Below are 20,616 nucleotides of genomic sequence, written 5' to 3' on the forward strand. Positions count from 1 at the left end.
GGGGGGGGGGGGGGGGGGGGGGGGACCTGATTCTAGTAAAAATTGACTCCACCTAATGCCTTCAGATAAGATAATGCCAAGGGAAAAGCTAAAATCTAATACCATAATGAAAATGGATATCAACTTTGACAGTCATAAAGGAAATCTGAGAGAAATTACCTTTCCTTCTTCAATCTTGACAACCCCTGAGTCCGTATGACGAAGCCCATGTACTTTATCCCCAACACGAACAACTCCAGAAGATACACGTCCAGTCAATGTTCGCCCAACATAAGGGTCTTTCTCCATCATGGAAACCTGAAAGGTAAGAATCTATTATGCATCATATTTTTAAAAATTTATTTAAACAGAGGACAAGATGGTTAAGAAACCAACAAAATTATCATTTATCATTTATATATATATAACAAGAGTATGAGACTAAGTAATCAAAAGATGAGAGAGGAAAATCATAGGCTCATAGTAACTTTATTCCCTTACAAAAAGATAGGCTATGAGGTTAATTTTATCACCTTTTACGGGAAAAAATCCCCAATGGAACTAACACACAAAGAAGTACTCATCTTTATTTCAATGACAATATAATCATGCTAGATTTATGCTATTTCTACAAATTTCCAACATACAACTAACAGGATGGACCACTTTAAAAGTTAGTTGTAGATTAGGACCTGATGTAGTTACAAAACATGACTTTTTTTGCCAAATGTAGAATCAAGAAACCTTTACTAAGAATTTTAAGATGTTAGAAACTTGACTAATTTTTCATTAACATAACACTGTTATCAACACTTCTGCAATGGTTTCAAGTTTCCAATTTCCAAAGCGATGAACACTAAAGAGCCAGGAAATAATTCGATGGGTGTTACCCACCAAAAAAATCATAGAATCATTATTAACCATGAAAAGACACAGCCAGCAAATAATATACTTATTCCCAAAACCAGAAATAAGAATTTCTTTTCTATATGGTAATGCACATCAAACTATGCCAAAGGAAATGAATTGATGCAAGTATTAAAAGTAACCATCTGACATATATGCACTTATTTCTACAAAGTTGCAGATATGGATGCAAATATGAAGATAGCATGTGTTGTGCAGGCATTGAGTTGTTGACTATTAGGGTACCAACCAACATCTGAAAAGGTGCATCCAGACTGGCACTTGGCGGAGGAACATGTCTTATGATTGCATCTAGCAATTCAGACATATCTTTGGCATTGTTTGGAGGACTTTTTGTATAGGCAGACGAAGCCCATCCTTCCTTTGCAGAAGCATAAAGAACAGGGAAATCTAACTGCTCCTCTGAAAAAAAGGGGGAAAACAATTAAGCAAACAACTTTTTGAATAATCAGATGACAACAGCAGCTCTAATATAAAATGCTTTTAACAGATAGAAGGATTAAACTCAAGGATATAAGAGCATGAGATATCATGCCAAATAACCTGAAGCTCCAAGGTTCGCAAAAAGATCAAAGACAAGACTCTCAACTTCACTGCATCTCTCTTCAGAAACTGCATAAAAAATTATTAAAGCACATAACATCAGATACACAGGACACTGGTCACAGAGATGCAACACAAGAACTCCTGGCAGTAACAATAATCATTTTTTATGTGAATTATGCGTTGTCCATGGAATTTGAGCCCAAAATTTGTAGTCTAAATTTGAATTTAAACAGTTATGCAAGGGTCAGCATTACAGTTATTAACTGATCTCAGCTGGTGCTATTTATCCTCTTGTTACACTGAACTCTAGACATGTTTTGGAAGACTCAATCAAGCTCAGCATCACATATGCTGAATCTGAATCAGTTTTGGCTTGTATGAATTGTGCATCTGATTTTTCTAGGTTTAATTCATCATCAGTTTATGCTAAAGATGGTTTCAGTCAAAACCAAATGGGCATTTTACAATGTATATGAAGTATATTGTCAAATTACATATGATATGGTTGTCCATCCATATTAACAAGAAAAAACCAACATATTTGCAGGATACATTTTAAATATTAAGACCTCAAGAGAAGTTTTTTTTTTAAAAAAAAAAAAAAAAAAAAAAANAAAAAAAAAAAAAAAAAAAAAAGGGATACCACAACATGCAAATATAATGAAAACTATTGTATAAAACATAGATACCTGCAGGCTTGTCTACTTTGTTTAGAAGAAGAATAGGGCGTAAGCCATATTTCAATGCCTTGGCAAGAACAAATTTTGTTTGTGCAAGTGGTCCTTCACCTGCATCAACAACTAGAATTGCTCCCTCAACCATGCCAACTACACGCTCAACCTGTACCAAAGAAAAAGTTGAAGAAAAAAAAATCGTTTCAATTTTGTCTATCTGCTGAATTCCATAATAGGTCTTTAAAGAATATTATCCTTTAAGGACTATTAATTCTCCTAAAGTAGATGGGAAATCGATGCATACTTCACCACCAAAGTCAGCATGTCCAGGAGTGTCAACCATGTTCAGCTCATTTTCTTTCCATGACAGGGATGTAACCTGCCAGCAATCAAAAACATATGAAACAATATGTTGATAACAATATAAACACACATTTTTTGATATATTTGTGTGTCCTTATACACACACTCTCTTCTAGAATTCTAGATTCTCTTTCAGTATATAGTCAGCACATATGTTGAACACATTCATTGTTAAAAAGGTTAAATTAGATATTCTCACTTCAGGATAAAGTGGATAACCACATATGTTGAACACATACATCGGTTAAAAGGTTAAATTACATGTTCTCACTTCAGGATAAAGTGGATAACAAAAATGTGAGCACCCATTGGAGTGGTAGTGGAATCAGAGATATCCAAATAAATTATATGGGTTTAATTTAGCCAAAGAGACGTAGGAAATCATTACTACAAGTACACTTTACAAAACTGGCTCAGAAGGTATACCTCCTAGAACAAATCATCACACTACTACCAAGCACACAGCAGCAGCTGTAAGACCGGCCTTTTTATCATCATTGCCAGTAGAAATAGGAAGATAGGTCCAGTGTTTAATAATAAAGTGTCAGGTGTTTAAGAAACTAATAAGAAACACAACCAACAGAAAATGAAATTAAAAAACTGGCTCAGCAGGTATACCTACTTGAACAAATCATCACACTACTACCAAGCACACAGCAGCAGCTGTAAGACCGGCCTTTTTGTCATCATTGCCAGTAGAAATAGGAAGATAGGTCCAGTATTTAAGAATGAAATGTCAGGAGTTTAAGAAACACAACCAACAGAAAATGAAATTTTCAAAATTTTAGTGAAATGCATTAAAGGAATTGGTAAAAAAAAATAGAGAATACTTATGAGGAAAGAAAGAGATTCAGCTGGAATAGGGAGTGGTTAATGGTTATAGAAGAAAGGTGCGCTGGAATTGGCATTTGATCTTCTGCAAACTGCCATAGGAAACTTCATTTGATCTCTCTTATTCTCCAAGAGAAAAAATTTCCCAGATGGATAAAATTATACTCCGTAGTATTTAGTGATTTGTTAATTTTTGTATTCAACTTCATAGAATCATAGGTATAAATTTTGACATATCTAAAAACAAAAAACTATGCAGATACTGAAGTGAAGAAGAATAGGCATAATCCCTATGCTCTCGCGTTCATCAAATAGCAATGTATTCTGGAGCAAAAATTTTAAGTTAAAAAAAAAAAAGTTTCCATCTTGGAAAAGAAGAGATAGACCTTGGAAGCAATGGTGATGCCACGCTCGCGCTCGAGGCTGATGGAATCAAGTGCGCGCTCGTGCGGGATGTCAGCGCCACACTGGCGGAGGAGGCGATCCATGAGAGTGGTCTTGCCGTGATCGACATGAGCTATGACGGCCACGTTCCTAAGTAGTCCCGGATCCACCGCGCCACCAGGTACAGCCGCGGGGGCTGGGGCAGTGGCTGTGGAGGTAGAGAAGGCGCGACCAAATCCGGCAGCGCGTGCATAGCTGTGGAGCTTCAGATAAGGGGAAGAGGTGGAGGAGACAGATCTTCTTGAAGTAGACCACAGAGAACGGAGCAACGGACCGGCCATTTCCACCTAGCACAAAAATCCCAGTTCTTCTGCCTCTATAGACTTAACCCACTTGCTCCATCTGGGTTTAGGGTTTTACGGGGTTAACTACTTAACTTAGAATATAACTTTAAATTTTAATTAGGAACACAAAAAGAAAAAAAGAAAAAAAGAAAAAAAAAAAGTTTCTTTCTTTTTCCACGCAAGGAAATTAACAGTGCCAAGGAGGAGAAAATATCATCCAACCGGAATGGAGGCTGGTCTTCTTCTACGAAGTCTTCTCCTCCATCTCTACTTCTTCACTATTTCCTTCCATTTCTGCCGCTCTCCTGCTTTTGCGTTGCCCATCGGCATCCACCCTCTAGGTTTCTCTCTGAGTACACATTAGCTGCACCCATGGTGCGTTATCTTTCTTGAAGTATAGGTATTCACTACATGATGTGATGTGTTTGCAGATGAGAAGTACTATTCATCGGAGTTGATCAAATGTAAAGATGGGTCAGAATCTTTCACCAGAGACCGTCTAAATGACGATTTTTGTGACTGCCTGGATGGCACTGATGAGCCAGGTAGGCATTTTAGCTCAAATCCCATTTCTTGAATTCAATTGTTTCTGAAATTGTGATGTTACTCATTAATTGGTTTTCTTCGTAGCGAATGTTTCGGCTTTGAATCGCAATGGATATGTTCAATTGGATCAGTGATATAGGATAGAAAATGCCCCCTTTTGATGTTATTTTGGGCATTGCATAGTTGTTTATATGAGTCTTAAGTGAGGTGGATTATGGAAAGGACACTTCTTTCCTTGTATTAAAAGAAAATGTGCTGAGAGGATGAGCTTATATCTCAGTTACTATTCATCAATTTGTTTCTTGATTCTAAGCTTCTGGTTTGGTATTTGCTTAATTGAGCAATTTCAAGTACTAACTATTGTTCATGAATTTAAATTAGGATATGTTTCAAGTGACAAACTTTACTCTTAAATCACACTTCACTACATAGATATTCAAGTATCCGATAGAAGTGAGACCTCATCTCAGTAAAGGAAAACAGGCTGGTTTGCTGGTTTTTTGTTCATTAGTGAGAGGGATTAAGAAGATTTCGTGATGAAGGCATTGTGGTCTGGAACTCGGGAAGTTCACAGGCATGAAGCTTTTATGTAGATAAAATGTGTGTCCCTATTGTTGTCCTCCCTCCCGGTCCCCACCCTCTCCATTCCCCCAAGTCCCCCATTTCTGATTCTGATTGCTTCTGAAAACTTTGGGATTTGTGTAGTACCTAACACAATTATAGTTTTGTGTTGATTTATGCACTCAAAGGGCTAATGCAAATAGATATCTTGTTTCAAGTTACCAATCCCTTTAAATGGAATAATGGATATGTAGGAACTGCAGCCTGTCCCAAGGGAAAGTTCTATTGCAAGAATATGGGCAGCACACCAAAATTTTTGTTTTCATCTCGAGTAAATGATCACATTTGTGGTAAGTACTGCAAATAGTCACTTAATTGTCTTTTCCCACTTTCAAATATTGCTTTATTTTGAGAATCCTTGTGTTATATTATTATTATGTCCTCTTTCCTAATTAAAGCTGTTTACCATTATAGTTGCATTCGTTGTAAATTAGTTATGTTTTCTTGTCCCAAATGTTATGCTGGTTCAATCATATTTCTAGATTGTTTTATTGTGCCAAATGTTATGCTGGTTCAATCACGTTTCTAGATTGCTGTGATGGAAGCGATGAGAATGATGGCACCTTTAGTTGCCCAAACACTTGTGTTATGGGCGGGGATTTCTCCTATCAGACAAGAAGTTATGTTTCACAAGATAATTTAGATTCATTTGGCAGAAAAATAGTTAAAGATGGAGTTAATAGAGAGGATCCAGTACAGAAAGTTAAAGGTAAACTTCTGCTAATAGTAAAGCTCTTTGCTATGCCTATGCCTTATCCAGGGGGAGAGTGAGATAACTCTGTATGGTCTACTGGTTATTCCAGGTTTGAAGATATTGGTAGTCCTACAGGTTCTTCTTATTGTTATTGTTGTGGGCGTCCCACTATTTTGTCGAAGTTCCAGATCTAGAAGAAGACTTCCGCGTTGATAGCATTGAATTCAAGATTTCATTTTGCATCAAGGTGTTATAAGCAGCCTCTGTTCTCATGTCAGTGGTCTAATAATAGCTTTAGCTTTATCTAACTGTATGTATTCAAGATTGTTTTTCCAGTTTTTTCTTCTACAGAATATCAAGAATGTAATGGTTGTGAACAGTCATAGGATGAATTGATGAAATTATGAATGTACTATGAGTGTAATTTTACCAAGTTAATATACCTTAAGCTGATCAGATGTAGTGAGTACTTGGTTTTGGTTTTCTGCAGTTTATGGTTGGCCACTAAAAGTGGAATGCAACTGAAAACTTATTTGCCAAACTTTAGAAAAAGACCAAACAAGAGATAAACTGTATTAGCTGGTGGTATCAACTCAAATAAAACATATAAACTACAGTCTAGATGCTTTCAAATTTAAATTTAAAAATAAAATAAAATAAGGTACAGCCTGGATCAAATGACAACATTTTATCTAGTCAGTAGTAGCAACACCAGCTACAAAAAGTAGGTGACAACTACAATCAATCATTTGGTGTTTCCACTGATATTTGCTGAGTTTCTGGAGCTTTTCTCTTTAGTTCCTTCATATTATCATGCATTTCCTTAAGTTCCTTCATATTGTCAGAGAGAATTGTCAACCTGTTGTCCAGTGCAAGAACTTTGTTCATATGCATTTCGAATTCAGTAACGTAATCTTCCTCGACTTCTTTTGCTTTCAGCTCCAACATCAAGCAATTTGATCGATATTCCTCTTCTTGTGCACAACGAATTTTCTCAATTTCAGTAGTGCTCAACACAAGACCACCAGGCCCAGCATCCTTGTAAACTGGTTCCTCAGGAAGCTGAGCATGCAACCTATATTCAGCAAATGACATGTGGGTATTTTTCAATGCCTTCCTATAGCCCTCCAAAATATTGCCCATCATGAAAAGTTCACGTTCAAGACGAAAAATCTGCTTGTGAAGGCTATTAATCACGTGATCGCGCTTTTGCACCTCAGCAGACCAATATTGATTATACATGTTACAGTCTTGCTCATTTTGTTCCTTTGCTTCATACAGCATCTTAGCTCTTGTCATCAATTGTTCCATTTGCTCAATGCATGTCCCAAAGTCCAATGGCTTGTTATCCCATGGACTGTCCATCCTCAATCTCTTATTGCCCCCAAGAGAATGACTGCCAATGACATTGTCATGCTCAGCGCCTCTTTTACCACCATGGTCAAAAAATGTGCCACCAGAATTCAGATCAGTTCTAGAAGCAAGAAGGTCAACCGAGGACTGAAAGGGAAGATGCCCATGAGAATCGAGTGCAATCTGGGTTGTCTCCATTGCTTCAAGATAATTTTCAGCATGTCCATCCCCACCAACACCAAGAGGATCAACCATAGGCGGAATGGCTAAACCATCCTCCCCCTCTTGCTCTTCATCTTCTTCCTCCAACTCCTCATTTTCTTCTTCTGTCTGCTCATTCTCACCCAAACTCATACATTCTTTCATACACTTCTGCAAAAAGGGCCCCCGTTCCTCCCCCTCCTCTTGCTGTTCTTCCACGTGCTCCTCAAAATCCATCATCTCCGCATCCTTCACATCTTCCATCTCCTGAACATCCTGGTCCATTTCGATCGCCTGGACATCCTGGCCCAATGTCAGCTCAATATTTAGCTCTTTGATCAGAGTCCCTTCTTCTTGACCCTCAGCCACACCTCCAACTTTCACATCACTCTCACCAGCACCGTCTTCCACTTCCTTGACTTCTTCCACATCGGCAGGCTCCTCGGTAAATAGCCTGCTTTCATGTTGAACCTTCTCAGTCTCCTCTACCAACAAACCCTCTTCATGTAATAGCCTGCTTTCATGTTGTACCTTCTCAGTCTCCTCCGCCAACAAACCCTCTTCATGTTGTCCCTTGTCAGGCTCCTCACTAAACAACACTTCACGTTGCGACTTAATTAAACACTGCAAATGTGCAGCGTAATAACAATCTTCCAACTTCTCACCCCGTATCAACTCCTTCTCCACCATGAACCAGAACAACCCAGCCCAATCCACCTTCTCCGGGTGTTTATCCTTGATAAACTTTGTCCAGTTCAGCACCTCACTTGGCATTATCCAAGCATCCTCATGCAAAAGCACCCAATTCGACACGAAATCCTCAATAATCGCAACGGACTCATCAGGCAATGATTCCCCATCTAAGTCCACACCCTCCAACAAATTTGCCCCACCCTTCTCCTTCTTCACATGCAACTTAAGAGCCCGCCCTAAATCTGCCCTACTCACTTGGATCCTGCGCTCATTCACATAACTACACCTAAGTCTTGGGTCATAAGATGCAACCAGCTGAGCAACCAAATCAACCCTAATGTTCTGATCAAACTCTATATGAACGAATTCCCACAGTCCTAACTGCTTCATCAGCTTCTCATGTTTACTGAAATCAAGAATCTTGGAGGGCACAAAGGGAATAGGGTTCAAACTCCCCAAAAGGGTACTCAATTTCTTATCTATAGCCTGTTGCTTCTTGGCATAAAATTTACCCTTCTTGCGCTTGGGGGCGCGCCTGTTAGGGTTAGCGGGTGAGGGCAAAGGGGCATCAAGCATGTCTCCACCCATGGGTGGAACCGCCACATGAATAGCAGCAGGTAAAGGAAGAGCCTCACCTAAGAATTCCTCGTCTGGGTTTTCTTCGGGGTGGGATTTTGGGTCTTCTTGATCAGCAACTTCTTGATCTTGAGGGTTATCTAGGTTTTGTGATTCTTCTTCTTCTAGTGTTTCGGTCTGCGAACGTTGATGTGAACTGCTTGTTTCATCTTGGGTGGGGATTTCTGGGTCAGGGATCTGAGAACTCGTCGGACTCGACATTGTTAATGTAATTCGATAGAAATGTCGAGTGAAGTGAAAAGTAGGCGCATAGGTTCTTCTATTCAACGCACATATGTAATTGTGGAAAGTGAAAAAGAGGGATTTCTGCCCTGGTTATTCGCCTTGACTTTCCTTTTCTTCTTCTTTCTTCAACTTACCCCTATTTTTATTAAATTTTATAAATTTGTAATTTCATAGTTTGGAGGGCAATTCCCTCTAATCAGGAAATTGCAAACTCCAAAGGTCCCATATGAATTGTAATTATAAACTTTGTGGAATTGTAATTCACTGGTGAATTATTATTTCACTTCTTCTTATCATTCTACTAAATTATTATACAAGATCATTTTAAACTTTGTTCACTTATTCCCTTTTAATTCTCAATCATTCTATTCCTTCACACCAAATAATGTAATTTAAATCCGTACTTTATTCCTTTTTCATAGAAATACAATTCATTTCTCCCCTAATTCTCTCATTCCAACTAAACGCACTGTCAAAGTATCTCCCATTCCAACCAAACGCCCTATCAAAGTAGGCTAGTTTGCCTCATGGGACTTTTGCAGGTCAACTCGTATACTTGAGTTCAAGTAGCCCTAATATGTCGGTTTGCAAGCTCCACAGGTCAGCTTGCACGTTAAGTAAATTAAATAAACTTAACATTTAAAAAAAAACCAATTATAATTAACAATTAAAATCATGACTCATGAATAAATATTTTAAAAACATTACAAGAATTTAATTTTAAAAAGAAAAAAAAAGTATAGATACACATGGTGTTGGCACAATTTGCCTCTTACACACCCAAGTGTGTACACAATTACACCATAACAAAGATTGCAACTACACTTTACATTTTGTCTTTTAACTAGACTAGTAGTGTATACATTTGAATCTCTATAAGATTGGGAATAAGGATATTACATTAGTGTTCAAATAAGGCTCAATTTAAACTTAGAAAGGTTGTAGAATGATAATTGTGTAAAAGATATTTCTAAGCTTATGCACATGAAATGTTTGAATTTTGACTCGATGTAAGAATGGTCACCTGAAAATTTGTGGGTCTTATTTTTTAAATCATAAAAATCGAACTGATTGTCAGGTTTTTTTTTAAGGTCGAGGTCGGTGTCGAATTGAGTTCGGGTGCATAAATCCAAAATTTTAAAGTTATTCTAAAAAATTGAAAAATCTTAAATTCTAATTGTATTGAGCAAATGAATAAGCAAAAGAAATAAAGAAATAAGAAAAATATTCTTCATATGACAACTCAAAAAGACTAGAAGATAGCATATCCATCTATGAAACACAACAATTGGATGTTAATGGCTTAGATCTCCCCTTAAAGATTTAAATTCGGATATTTACTGGGTACTACAACAACACTTAATTTTTCGGCCACTAAGTTATGCCCTAGGAGTATTTATCTCCAACTATGACTAGGCATTATTGGCTAACCAATTGGTCAAAATACAGATAAAAATATCAAACAAGTTTGTACTTGAAATTATGATAGCACAATAACACAAATATATAATAGTATACTATCATACATGAATGAGAAAAAAATCATTATTAAAAAATGCATATAGCATAAACTCAAAAATAATTTTCAGGTGAAGAGACATGTGTACTCATCACAAAAAAAAAAAAAAAAAAAAAAAAAAAAACAAACATAAAAGTAACAAATATAGCAATCAACTATACAATTAAATGATATAAGCAAGTATTACCCCATTAGTTGGCATACACTTACAACTTGCCCAAATAAAATTAAGGCTTCGGTGTTCACCCTTCAACCATTATTGACCTCTCGCAACTCACAGCCTCCATCAAATTATCATTGACATGTTATGAATCTATGATACAATGTTTTTTCACAAAGAGAAGATGACGATTATGGTAAAGAGAAAAAAAAAAGTATATATAATGATATGCATATGACTAACCTCGAGTATTGACTATTTAACGATGTCGTTGTAAAAATGAATGCTATAGATTAGAGTATGACTAGATAATCGATGAATGGAGAATAAAGATCCAATGATTTGAGGGGGTGAGAAGATCTAGGATTCATCATAGTGTAGCTGCGCAAGAGTGATGATCGGAGAAAAGTCAAAGAACTAGAGAAAAAAGAAGAGAATCAGCAAAAAATAAGGTTTAAATCAAATGCAACTGAAACCCTAGATGTTATTTTTTATATAAAACATATACTCGAAACTTGGGTCGGATTATGAAGAAAAAAAATCCTTACCTGAAACTCAAGCCGAAAATAAGCAAATCGACATCAATTTCAAATGGGTTCAATGGGTCAAACCAGTCCGTTACATTTTGGGTTTTACTTAAAAGTTGCCCGCCTTGTCGCTAACACCTTGCTTTGTATGTCTCAATGGTGGTATCTTGATGGGTTGTAGGTGGGTTCTTGAGATCCCACTAACATCATGTTTGGACTAAATACATGGACAATTTTGATAGAGTTTTTATGAGAATTTTTGTCCAAGACTTTAAGAAAACTTTGTAACAAAATTTTGAAACATTTTGACTCAAAAATTATTTTGAAGCACTTTATTCAGTATTCAATTTGATAAATATATTAAAATATCTGGTAAAATATACCGAGTTTGGCTTACCAAAAGGTATAGAATAAATGTTTTTTAGTACTATTGACTCTGTTACAATGTAGTATCTGTTCATAGCTACTTTTTCATCCAAATGAAGCACGTGCCTCCATTAAAGCTCAAACCCACCCCCTCCCATGTGGGGTGCAACTGGGTGCCACTAGACCACAAGTTCTTTGGTTATGGTAGAAATGTTAAGAATTTGTTGAAACAAAACTGAGTTCATGAAATGAATAGAAGTATTGTTCAACTTAATTTTTACAAAATGAATCATATTTCTTTAACTCTTCTTCCTCTCATATTGAAATCTTAATATTTTATTTTTTAAACTTAGAACTCTTGAAAGATTGATCTTGGAGAGTGGAAACGAAAGAATCATTTTACAGTATTTGGTTTGATTCAACAATTAATTTTAACGGTAGTAGTTTTATATTGTCCTTAATTATAAGATTATTTAAAAGTACATGAAATTTTAACGGTGTTAGTTATATATTGTCCTATAATACAAGGATTTAGTAGGTATTTTAACCATTACAAAATATGGTGAGCTTGGAAGGTCAAATTGCTCCAATCCTAGAAATATTTGTAGTGAGTATATATATAGAAATTGAAGCACGTAGAGATGATATAATATGTGAGATGATCTAGAAATATGATTAGATGATGAAGTAGATAAAAATTTGTGTGAGACTGTCCCACGTGTCTCAATCTGACCCATTAATCAAAGATCCGTTTTGCCTAACGGATTGAGACCTGTGAGATGGTTTTACACAAGTGTTACCCGATAAAGTATATATGCCAAACCAAAATGAGATGATGTGGCACATTCTACTTGTTGACTTGGTCACGTGACAACATGGCAAATAATTATAGTAGACTTTGAGTAAATGCTTTGCAATTTGCTCTATGTCCCTATTGATGGATATGAGTCGGGCCTTCTCCTATAAATTTGTTTCATGGTTCCTTTTATCTTTTGAGTATATTTAGGGTGCAATATGACATGATAAGTTATACTATTTGACAAGATGAACAAGGCCAAGCGGGAATGGAACTCCATGTATGCTTGGCTTGTCTTTACATCCAAGGAATGATTCAGCAGTGCAATTCCTAGATGTAACACAACACTGGGGCACCCACATTGTTGTATGTTTTGCCTATATATATGGCTTTTACATTTGTAAATGCAGGGTTTACAAGTTCCTCCTTCCATATAAAAGAATGGATACATTATTTCTTTTTTAATGATTGGCATCCTTTTATCTTTATCTTTTTGACCATGCACAAAGAATCTTTAATCCATAATTTAGGAAAATTAATAAAATAAAATAAAACGAGGCACAGGGTAATTACTAGTCAAAAAAATGTGGAAAGATGCAGAAGCCGACAGAAGTCTCCACTCTGGACTCCAGTATGTGAATACCACTTTGCAGATTTCTTAAATCCCTTCGTGCAATCAATGCCTGAATATCAGGGTTATTTTTATTTTTTTATTAATTTTTTTTTAAATATAGTTGGTTTGTGAGCGGAGGGTTGGAGGCTATTTTATAAGAAAAAAGAAGAAAAAAAATTAAATCAGTTAGTACAACAATTGGTTGTCGTATTGAAAGTCAAACTTATAATTTTGTGATTGTGAAATACCTTGTGCTCAGTTAGTACTTATGTATTTTTTCTTGAGGGAAGATAACATGATCGAATTCTCCTTAAGTGAAAGTCACAGAATCGAACTCATTAATATTACTCAAAAAAGAAATTGATATTAAACATCCACAAATTGTAGATAACATGTGAAGATAACGAGACAAAATTACATGTGTAGGAATCATTTCCATTTTTTAGTCTTTCCGGTCAGTCCTCAATTCTCAAAACTTTAACTGCCAAATAAATGAACCGTTCTTAAACGTTTCAGTCGTTTCTTATTCTTTTGCAGCCATTATTTCCCCACTCTCACTCTCACTCCCTCTTCCTGATCTCTGCGGAAGATGCCTAAAACCTTCTGCTTCTCATTCGCTTTCTTTTGCTTACTTTGGAGCCTATGCGCGGCCCAGGGCGGAGGAGGTTCCACCGGAGTGGCGGTGGAATTGTGGTGCGTAGCAAAGAACAACGCGGAGGACGCTGCACTTCAGTCGGCGATCGATTGGGCCTGCGGAGCCGGCGGTGCGGACTGTGCGCCAATCCAGCCCGGCGGACCCTGCTACGACGCCTCTGATGTCCTCAGAACGGCGTCGTTTGCGTTCAATGATTACTCCCTTAAGCACGGCATGACCCAGGATAGCTGTAATTTCCAGAACACCGCTGCTCTCACTTCTCTCAACCCTAGTAAGTAGTAATTATTCAATTATTTTACTGTATACTGAATTAAGCTTGCTTTTTTACACTGCAAGAAGGTATATATAGTGATGGTTTTCTCCATTCTCAACTCGTGATTTTGTAAGTTTTGTTTGATTTTTGGTTTGTAGGTTTTAATGGGTGCAAATTTCCATCAAGGTAATTGTAAGTAGAATTCTTTTACTGAATTTCTTCTACTTTTTGCAGTGATTTTAGTTTACTTCGGAAATACTACGTATATGATAACAAAAAAGTAAAAACAGAGAAGAAAAGAATTGAAAGCAAAGAAAATTTGCCAAATTTACAAAGCCTCGTTGCTCATTACACTGGCATTATTAAACTCCGGCAAACATGGTTATAATTGAACTGCTTTCAGGAATATTCTGTGTCACGTGAAAGCTGCCATACCTGGTTTTGAAAAGAATATTTCCAACTTTGTTCATCTAATGATCACATAGATCCACTTTCTTTAAGTTTACTGGCATTTTTTTTATAAATTACAGTGATGGATCATAAGAACATTGGGTGAGTTTCTTGTTAAGGGCTTAAGGCTCAGTATGAACTTTCCCCTGTAATCTGAAATATGCAAAGCATTACAAGTTACAATGAATGGAATATGCAAACCCATTTTCTAGAATCAAAATATATTTGAGTGGATGGACAGCTTGACTTAAATTTTTGAAGTGAATTACACCATACTGCATCTTGGATTTACTAGGGAGCAAATGATTTTATGTCCATTGTTTGTGCAGCTTTAGTAAAGGAAGTATTAACGGTACAACGAATGTGGGATTAGAGCCGCCTGCAGCAGATATCAGTAGTAGCAGCAGCTCAGCAAGATTAGGCAGATGGATTGGGGGTTTGACCACAATGCCTATGTTTTTCGCAACTCTACTGATGCTGTGAGGAAGTGAAAGTCGACTCTTGTTTCATTTCCATTTCATGTTGTGTATCAATGATAGAATTTTATGTCGAGAAGATCTGCCAGGTACGAAATGCTCGTTGCAGTGTCCACAGGATCCATTTTACGCGACTGAATGATCAAGATTTTAACCCAGTGTTTCTCTGCTTAGTGCATTGCTTGAACCAAAGTGTTGATAAAAATCCTGCACTGGCAAGCAAATTTTTGTTTACTTTTTATGGTTTATGATCAGTTTCGTTTTGGTAATTGTAAATTATTACATTGACTTTCGAGCTTCCATTCTTGATATATATTTTGCTCATTAAAGTTCCTGTCTTTTGAACCTTGATTGAGGAATGGGGGCTGTGTTTATGTTAGAGGGATAATATTTGGACTGTATTTTAGAACATTGCCTATCAGTTGAACTTCTAGACACCAGTCATTTGTTAATTATACCATGGACCGTAATCTATATTACAAAGTGGAACTACTAGTACAAGTTCATTTTTATTCTATTACAAGTTCATGTTTAGGTAGTACATTAAAAATGAACTTGAAATACAATAAAAATGAACCATTATCAAAATATTAGAACTTATTAAAAATGAATTTGTAGTGTAATAAAAATGAATTTATAATATATTAAAAATAAATTTGTGTGTTAGTAATTTACCTTATAATGTGACGGTTGTGACCCATGGTTCGTGGTATAACAATTGTCGGGTTGTTATGCCGTGGACCTAGGTCCACCTTGCAAGGTGGATCTGGGTCTACATTCACATACATTATATTCCACATTCACATACACTATACTCTACATTCACAATTTGTAAACTCCACATTCACACATTACAGGATTATATGTTTAGTAACTATATTACCACTGTTATGCATTCACACATTCAAAACTCTATATTCACAGGTCCTATACTCCACATTCACAACTTGAGAACTCCACATTCACACATTACAGGGCTACAAGTTGCTAGAACTTCTTAACTCTATTACAGATTCGTACATGCATAACTCTACATTCACGATTTCTATACTCCATATTTACAATTTGAAACCTCCACATTCACACATTTCTGGGCAACTTTACATTCACACAATCATAAATCTACATTCACGATTTCTATACTCTACATTCACACTTTGAAACTTCTACATTCACACATTTTTGGATAACTCTATATTCAGCAATATGTTTACTAATTTAAAAAATAATAAAATAAAAAAAGAGACAAAACGACATAGTTTTGGACCCAGGTCCACCTTGCAAAGTGGACTTGGGTCCACAACATAATTTGCCACAATTGTCACTCATTCAGTAGTTATGTTATGGACCTGGGTCCACATTGCAAGGTGGACCCTTGTTTATTTACATACTCAATTTTCACAATTTACAATTTACATACTAAATGTTCACAATTTAAATTGTGAATATTCAATATGTAAATTGTGAATTGTGAACTGTGAACATTCAATATATAAATTATGAAGATTCAATATATAAATTGTGTATTTTAGACTCGGGCCACAGAATAATTTACCGTCACTCATTAAACTGGGCTAAGCTATAGATTCTGCTATATGGAGGCCCAATAATTAGGCCTATTGAGCTTTGTTATTTATTTTTTGGGGGATTGGACAACCCAAAAACTCTGTCAAATTTAGATTTAACTATTTAAGTTGACGAATATGGCAGCCTCCAATTCTCCAAGGCAATTAAATACTCGTACGGACCAGATATTTTCTGGGTTGAGAGTTGAGACTGGAAACCTAGAGTTGTTAGCGAACAGAGCTTTTGACAAATTACTCGTGTTCGAGCTCGGTAAGCGTTTGTTTATGTTCGTTTATTAAGGTAAATGAACATTAACAAACAAAATTTAAAGCTCGGTTAATAAACGAACAGAGTCTGAACAGTGGTAAGCTCGTTTGCTAAGTGTTCGCGAACAAGCTCATTTGTGTTCGTTTAGTAGTGTTCGTGAACAAGCTCGTTTAGTGTTCGTTTAATAATGTTTGCAAACATGTCTACAAACACACACACACACACACACACACACATATATATATATATAATTGTTCGTGAACATAGATTATTTCTTGTTCACGAACAAATTGTGTTCATGAACATATGCATGTGTTTGGTTATTAAGTGTTCACGAACGTGTTCATTAACATGTTTGTGAACGTGTTTGTTAACGTTTGCGAACGAACGTGTTCGCGAACGTTAACGAACACTAACGAACGCTTAACAAATGAACACAAACAGGATTTTCAAAAACCTTAACAAACGAACACAAACACGAACACTCTAAAATCCTTAACAAACGAACAGGAACAGTCTCCGTTCGTTTATGTTCGGTTCGTTAACCACCCTATGGAAACCTCATCTTTTCTTCGCTTTCATCAAACTCAGCACATTCTAACCAGTAACCACATCACAAGCATCACAAGTCATAAACTTATTTTATTTAGCAAAATTTTAAGACAACGATCATTTATACATACTACAACCTAAAAAGCTTTTTAGGTTGTACTAAACCTATCCTCATACTAGTTATTTCAATCAAACACGTGTCTTTAGATTATACTCGATGTGAATTGGCACAATATTAATTTCACATTTTAGACTTTTCTATTTTATTTATTACTAAGTCATTAGATATTTTAATATTAATTTCCCAAAAATTATAAAATTGTGCATATGTTTTATCAAAAATATAAAGGAGAAAGAATACATCTTATCAATGATCAACATTGTAGAATTACATGGCATGAAGTTTTCTCCCCATAGGTACATGTGATACGGATGTGTTATCCCCCGTGATGTGATTTTGGAAAAATATGGAGCCCTAAAGTCAAGTACGTTGGGTATAAGCAAACGTGTAAGGTGCCATTGAAAATAAAATTTCAAGCAAGAAGAATTTGAGAACCATAAAAGCCCGGTTTGAAAATTACCCACAATACAACTAATCTGGAATAGACTAGGTCCAGGTGCTGCAGGTTATCGACATGTACATATTTGGTGATTTGGTCAATATACGTTTACGTGCTAAATAATTTAACAAATGCAATTTGTCCTAATGATATATAACCTAGAAAATAGTTTTAAAAAATTAAAAATTTTAGGTGAAAAAATGTTGAGTGAGTTACTGAATTAGTCATGTTTGTGTGATTGGACGCTTAAATTAAAAATTTGTGGAATTATAATCTCGATTAGCAACCAAAAAAAGTGTAATTTATCAAAGGATTAAACTCCACTCCTGTTATGAACTTGGTAAAAAAGGTAAATTGTGAGATATACTTATTTCGTCGCGATGAGTGATAGGAAAAACCCAGAAGTTGTATATTCAATGTAAATAAGTTCTAATGTACAAATACAAATATACAAGATAATATAACAGGAGTAGAGTCACTCGATACGAGACTCGATTCTTAGTCTTTCTTTTGAAACTTCACCCTTATGACCAACTGAATTGTCTATACAGACTTGTTTTTTGTTTTTTCAATTGACGCTAACAAAGTTCTTTTTTTTTAGTTATACTTGTGAAAACTGATGTAACATAAGTCTTCAAATTATTGATTGTAATATAATATTCCATGTTGTTTTCTCCTCTCTATATATGAGTTGTTTAAGTCAATGGTGTAGAATATTAAAGAATGGAGTTGAGCATTTGTTATATGGCAATGGGGTCATGAGCATTATATTCAGCAAGCCCCCCTACCTAATTCTAGGATTCTCTTTTACTTTTTTGGTAGTGTTAGTCATTCTTAGGTAACCAAATACCAGAAACCATTTCTAGGACGACCAGATCAGATCAATCCACATCCTCATCTTCAATTATTTTACTTAGCTTATTCCCACCTCAATTTCATCTCACTAGGCCATTCTTTCCTTAACCACCTACTATCTTTTACTTTTTCTTTTACAAGAATTAAAGATTAAACCGACTTAACACATCTTATAAAGTCTAAAGTCTATGTCATTAATTAAAACCTGACAAAGTAGTGTATATATACACACACTCCATTGACTAACTTAATGGTAGACACAGACACACAGTAAATTTTATATATTTAAAAGCTTACATGAAAAATCACATTAGATTAGAAAAAATTAATTAATTTTAAAACTATTAAAGAAAATAAGCAAACAAATAAAAGTAGATTCGATATTAGGATAGTAAAAATAAGACTATGAGAGCAACATAATTGTTATTTTGTATTAGTTACACAAGTAAAGTTTGGGAAGAAAGACTAGAAATTGAGTCTCAGCATGTGAACAACTTCTCAAACTGAGGGCTCATAATAAGTAAAAGTAAAAGTCTAGCTTATGTGTTGGGAAGATAGTTAATACAAATATGTCTTTTAATTGAGAGTAAATAATATAATAAAAAGTGAAAGTGAAAATACATAAAATATTACTCTTATTGAATGAATTTACATAAGGAGAGGGATAGAAAGTATACAAAGGGAGAAGAAAAAATAAAGAACCAAAAAACTCTTTGCCCAGAGTAGTAGATGGCCGGAGATATTCATGTAAAGATTGCGTTACATAACTGATAGAAAAGTAGCAGATAATTCAAGAATGTATGTATAATATGATCTGATGAAACGTAAGGCCAGTTCGTGATTGATGAACAGAACACGATACCAAAGTCATACATAAATATGATCGAAATTAATTAATTAATTATTGCCTCTCAAGATCTTGTACAATACCATTATTATCTTCTCCGCCAAGAGTTTGAATTCGTCTAGACGATCTCTCTCTGCCGCTCAGAATCTTTCTGAAAGAACTCAACCGAAAGCTCGAGCTGCTGGGCCCACCAGCTTTCCCCGACGGGTGCAGCATTCCGCAACTTCCGCCGGCGGCCTCGGAAGTCCCCTCCGCGTTTATCGCGCATGAGGCAACTCGCTCCAGAGGCGGAGCGGACGGAGGCGGATTTGACGGCGGCGGGGCCGTAACGGCGCCCTCCCGAGGCTCGGGGACCGGGCGGGAGCTCGGCTCGGCCTCCGTACGACAAATGGGACACGTGGACTGAGTTCCGAGCCATTTGTCCACACAGTCCGCGTGGAAAGTGTGGTTGCAGTTCGGCAACGTCCGAGCCATCTCCCCGTCCTGCAGGAGGCTCAGGCAGACCGAACACTCAACCGTTTCGCTCTCTTCCACTTTCTGGTAGACCGTTACGGGGAGAGCCGCTATGACCGAGGGGTGTAGCCCCGTCTTCGGCGGCTCGGCGGACTGATGAGCGCGGGCTGCGGCGGCGATCATCATCTGCTGCAGCGCGGCGCGCCGCCGCGCCTGGCGCCGCAAGATGCATCTCGCGTAGATATGAAGCACCGTCACGATGAACACCACGCAGGATAGCGAAATTATGGCGGTGAGCATGATCTTGCTGTTGAGGTCGTACCGGTTATGCTGGCGGAAGAAGGGCGGCTCGTCATCGTCGTCGAAGCCCATGGCGGCGGCGGCGGTGGAATTAGCCGGAAGAGGATGGCTTGGGAGCTATTAGCTAGCTAGGTAGATAAATACTGGGAAGCACATTCGTTGCACGTCAAATGCGTGCGAAGATGGATTTCAATCCAAAGAAAAAATAAAATAAAATTCATTTTTCAAAAGGTTGACTGATGAACATCGAAATGGTTCCCTTTAATTACGTATTTTAGTCGTTTGGTCGAGGGCAAATGAGGAATTACGTGAGTGTTAAATAATTAATAATATTTCATTTGTTTATTGCGTACCAAATAGGCATGCTAATTATTATTCAATATA

At 36.6% G+C, this 20,616-nt stretch overlaps 5 protein-coding genes and 2 non-coding genes across 7 annotated transcripts in view; 2 read left to right on the forward strand and 5 right to left on the reverse strand.

Annotated features, from left to right (window-relative positions):
- Positions 1–4,105, reverse strand: part of LOC116010562 (GTP-binding protein TypA/BipA homolog) — a 9,259-nt gene extending 5,154 nt beyond the window's left edge. The window contains exons 1-6 of the mRNA XM_031250031.1: positions 3,707–4,105; positions 2,431–2,505; positions 2,142–2,292; positions 1,450–1,518; positions 1,136–1,308; positions 160–297 (exon numbers count right to left, since the gene is read on the reverse strand). Of these exons, the coding sequence (XP_031105891.1) occupies positions 160–297; positions 1,136–1,308; positions 1,450–1,518; positions 2,142–2,292; positions 2,431–2,505; positions 3,707–4,045 (945 nt within the window). The 5' untranslated portion in view covers positions 4,046–4,105. The remainder of the gene's footprint in view (positions 1–159; positions 298–1,135; positions 1,309–1,449; positions 1,519–2,141; positions 2,293–2,430; positions 2,506–3,706) is intronic.
- Positions 2,898–2,992, reverse strand: LOC116011516. Its single transcript, XR_004097066.1, has one exon. It is a non-coding gene; the product is annotated as a small nucleolar RNA snoR113 (small nucleolar RNA).
- Positions 3,090–3,184, reverse strand: LOC116011515. Its single transcript, XR_004097065.1, has one exon. It is a non-coding gene; the product is annotated as a small nucleolar RNA snoR113 (small nucleolar RNA).
- A 97-nt stretch (positions 4,106–4,202) lies between the features above and the next one.
- LOC116010563 (glucosidase 2 subunit beta-like) lies at positions 4,203–6,367 on the forward strand. Its single transcript, XM_031250032.1, has 5 exons — positions 4,203–4,389; positions 4,480–4,593; positions 5,410–5,505; positions 5,745–5,924; positions 6,019–6,367. Exons 1-5 carry the CDS (start codon positions 4,275–4,277, stop codon positions 6,120–6,122), a joined length of 609 nt encoding a protein of 202 aa, XP_031105892.1. The 5' UTR covers positions 4,203–4,274; the 3' UTR covers positions 6,123–6,367.
- Positions 6,368–7,068: 701 nt separating this feature from the next.
- Positions 7,069–8,993, reverse strand: LOC116010131. Its single transcript, XM_031249399.1, has 2 exons — positions 7,157–8,993; positions 7,069–7,082 (listed from the first exon to the last, which is right to left on the reverse strand). Exons 1-2 carry the CDS (start codon positions 8,991–8,993, stop codon positions 7,069–7,071), a joined length of 1,851 nt encoding a protein of 616 aa, XP_031105259.1.
- Positions 8,994–13,514: 4,521 nt separating this feature from the next.
- Positions 13,515–15,243, forward strand: LOC116010642 (PLASMODESMATA CALLOSE-BINDING PROTEIN 5-like). The gene is made up of 3 exons (XM_031250127.1): positions 13,515–13,924; positions 14,065–14,092; positions 14,686–15,243. The coding sequence occupies exons 1-3, from the start codon at positions 13,588–13,590 to the stop codon at positions 14,837–14,839; spliced, it is 519 nt and encodes a 172-aa protein (XP_031105987.1). The 5' UTR covers positions 13,515–13,587; the 3' UTR covers positions 14,840–15,243.
- A 3,992-nt stretch (positions 15,244–19,235) lies between these two features.
- On the reverse strand, positions 19,236–20,409 carry LOC116010547 (RING-H2 finger protein ATL40-like). Its single transcript, XM_031250011.1, has one exon. It carries the CDS (start codon positions 20,302–20,304, stop codon positions 19,534–19,536), a length of 771 nt encoding a protein of 256 aa, XP_031105871.1. The 5' UTR covers positions 20,305–20,409; the 3' UTR covers positions 19,236–19,533.
- Between the last annotated feature and the right edge of the window lie 207 nt (positions 20,410–20,616).

Source organism: Ipomoea triloba, chromosome 2, assembly GCF_003576645.1.
Source record: "Ipomoea triloba cultivar NCNSP0323 chromosome 2, ASM357664v1".
In the NCBI taxonomy this organism is placed as follows: Eukaryota; Viridiplantae; Streptophyta; class Magnoliopsida; order Solanales; family Convolvulaceae; genus Ipomoea; species Ipomoea triloba.

What these genes read in the sequence shown, in the direction of transcription:
- LOC116010563 (XM_031250032.1), top strand. Translation starts at nt 4,275, where the DNA reads ATGGAGGCTGGTCTTCTTCTACGAAGTCTTCTCCTCCATCTCTACTTC. An exon ending in GGATGGCACTGATGAGCCAG is followed by an intron (nt 4,594 to 5,409) that starts GTAGGCATTTTA and finishes ATGGATATGTAG; the next exon opens with GAACTGCAGCCTGTCCCAAG. An exon ending in AGTAAATGATCACATTTGTG is followed by an intron (nt 5,506 to 5,744) that starts GTAAGTACTGCA and finishes TCACGTTTCTAG; the next exon opens with ATTGCTGTGATGGAAGCGAT.
- LOC116010547 (XM_031250011.1), bottom strand. Translation starts at nt 20,304, where the DNA reads ATGGGCTTCGACGACGATGACGAGCCGCCCTTCTTCCGCCAGCATAAC.
- LOC116010642 (XM_031250127.1), top strand. Translation starts at nt 13,588, where the DNA reads ATGCCTAAAACCTTCTGCTTCTCATTCGCTTTCTTTTGCTTACTTTGG. An exon ending in TCTCACTTCTCTCAACCCTA is followed by an intron (nt 13,925 to 14,064) that starts GTAAGTAGTAAT and finishes TTTGGTTTGTAG; the next exon opens with GTTTTAATGGGTGCAAATTT. An exon ending in GGGTGCAAATTTCCATCAAG is followed by an intron (nt 14,093 to 14,685) that starts GTAATTGTAAGT and finishes TTGTTTGTGCAG; the next exon opens with CTTTAGTAAAGGAAGTATTA.
- LOC116010131 (XM_031249399.1), bottom strand. Translation starts at nt 8,993, where the DNA reads ATGTCGAGTCCGACGAGTTCTCAGATCCCTGACCCAGAAATCCCCACC.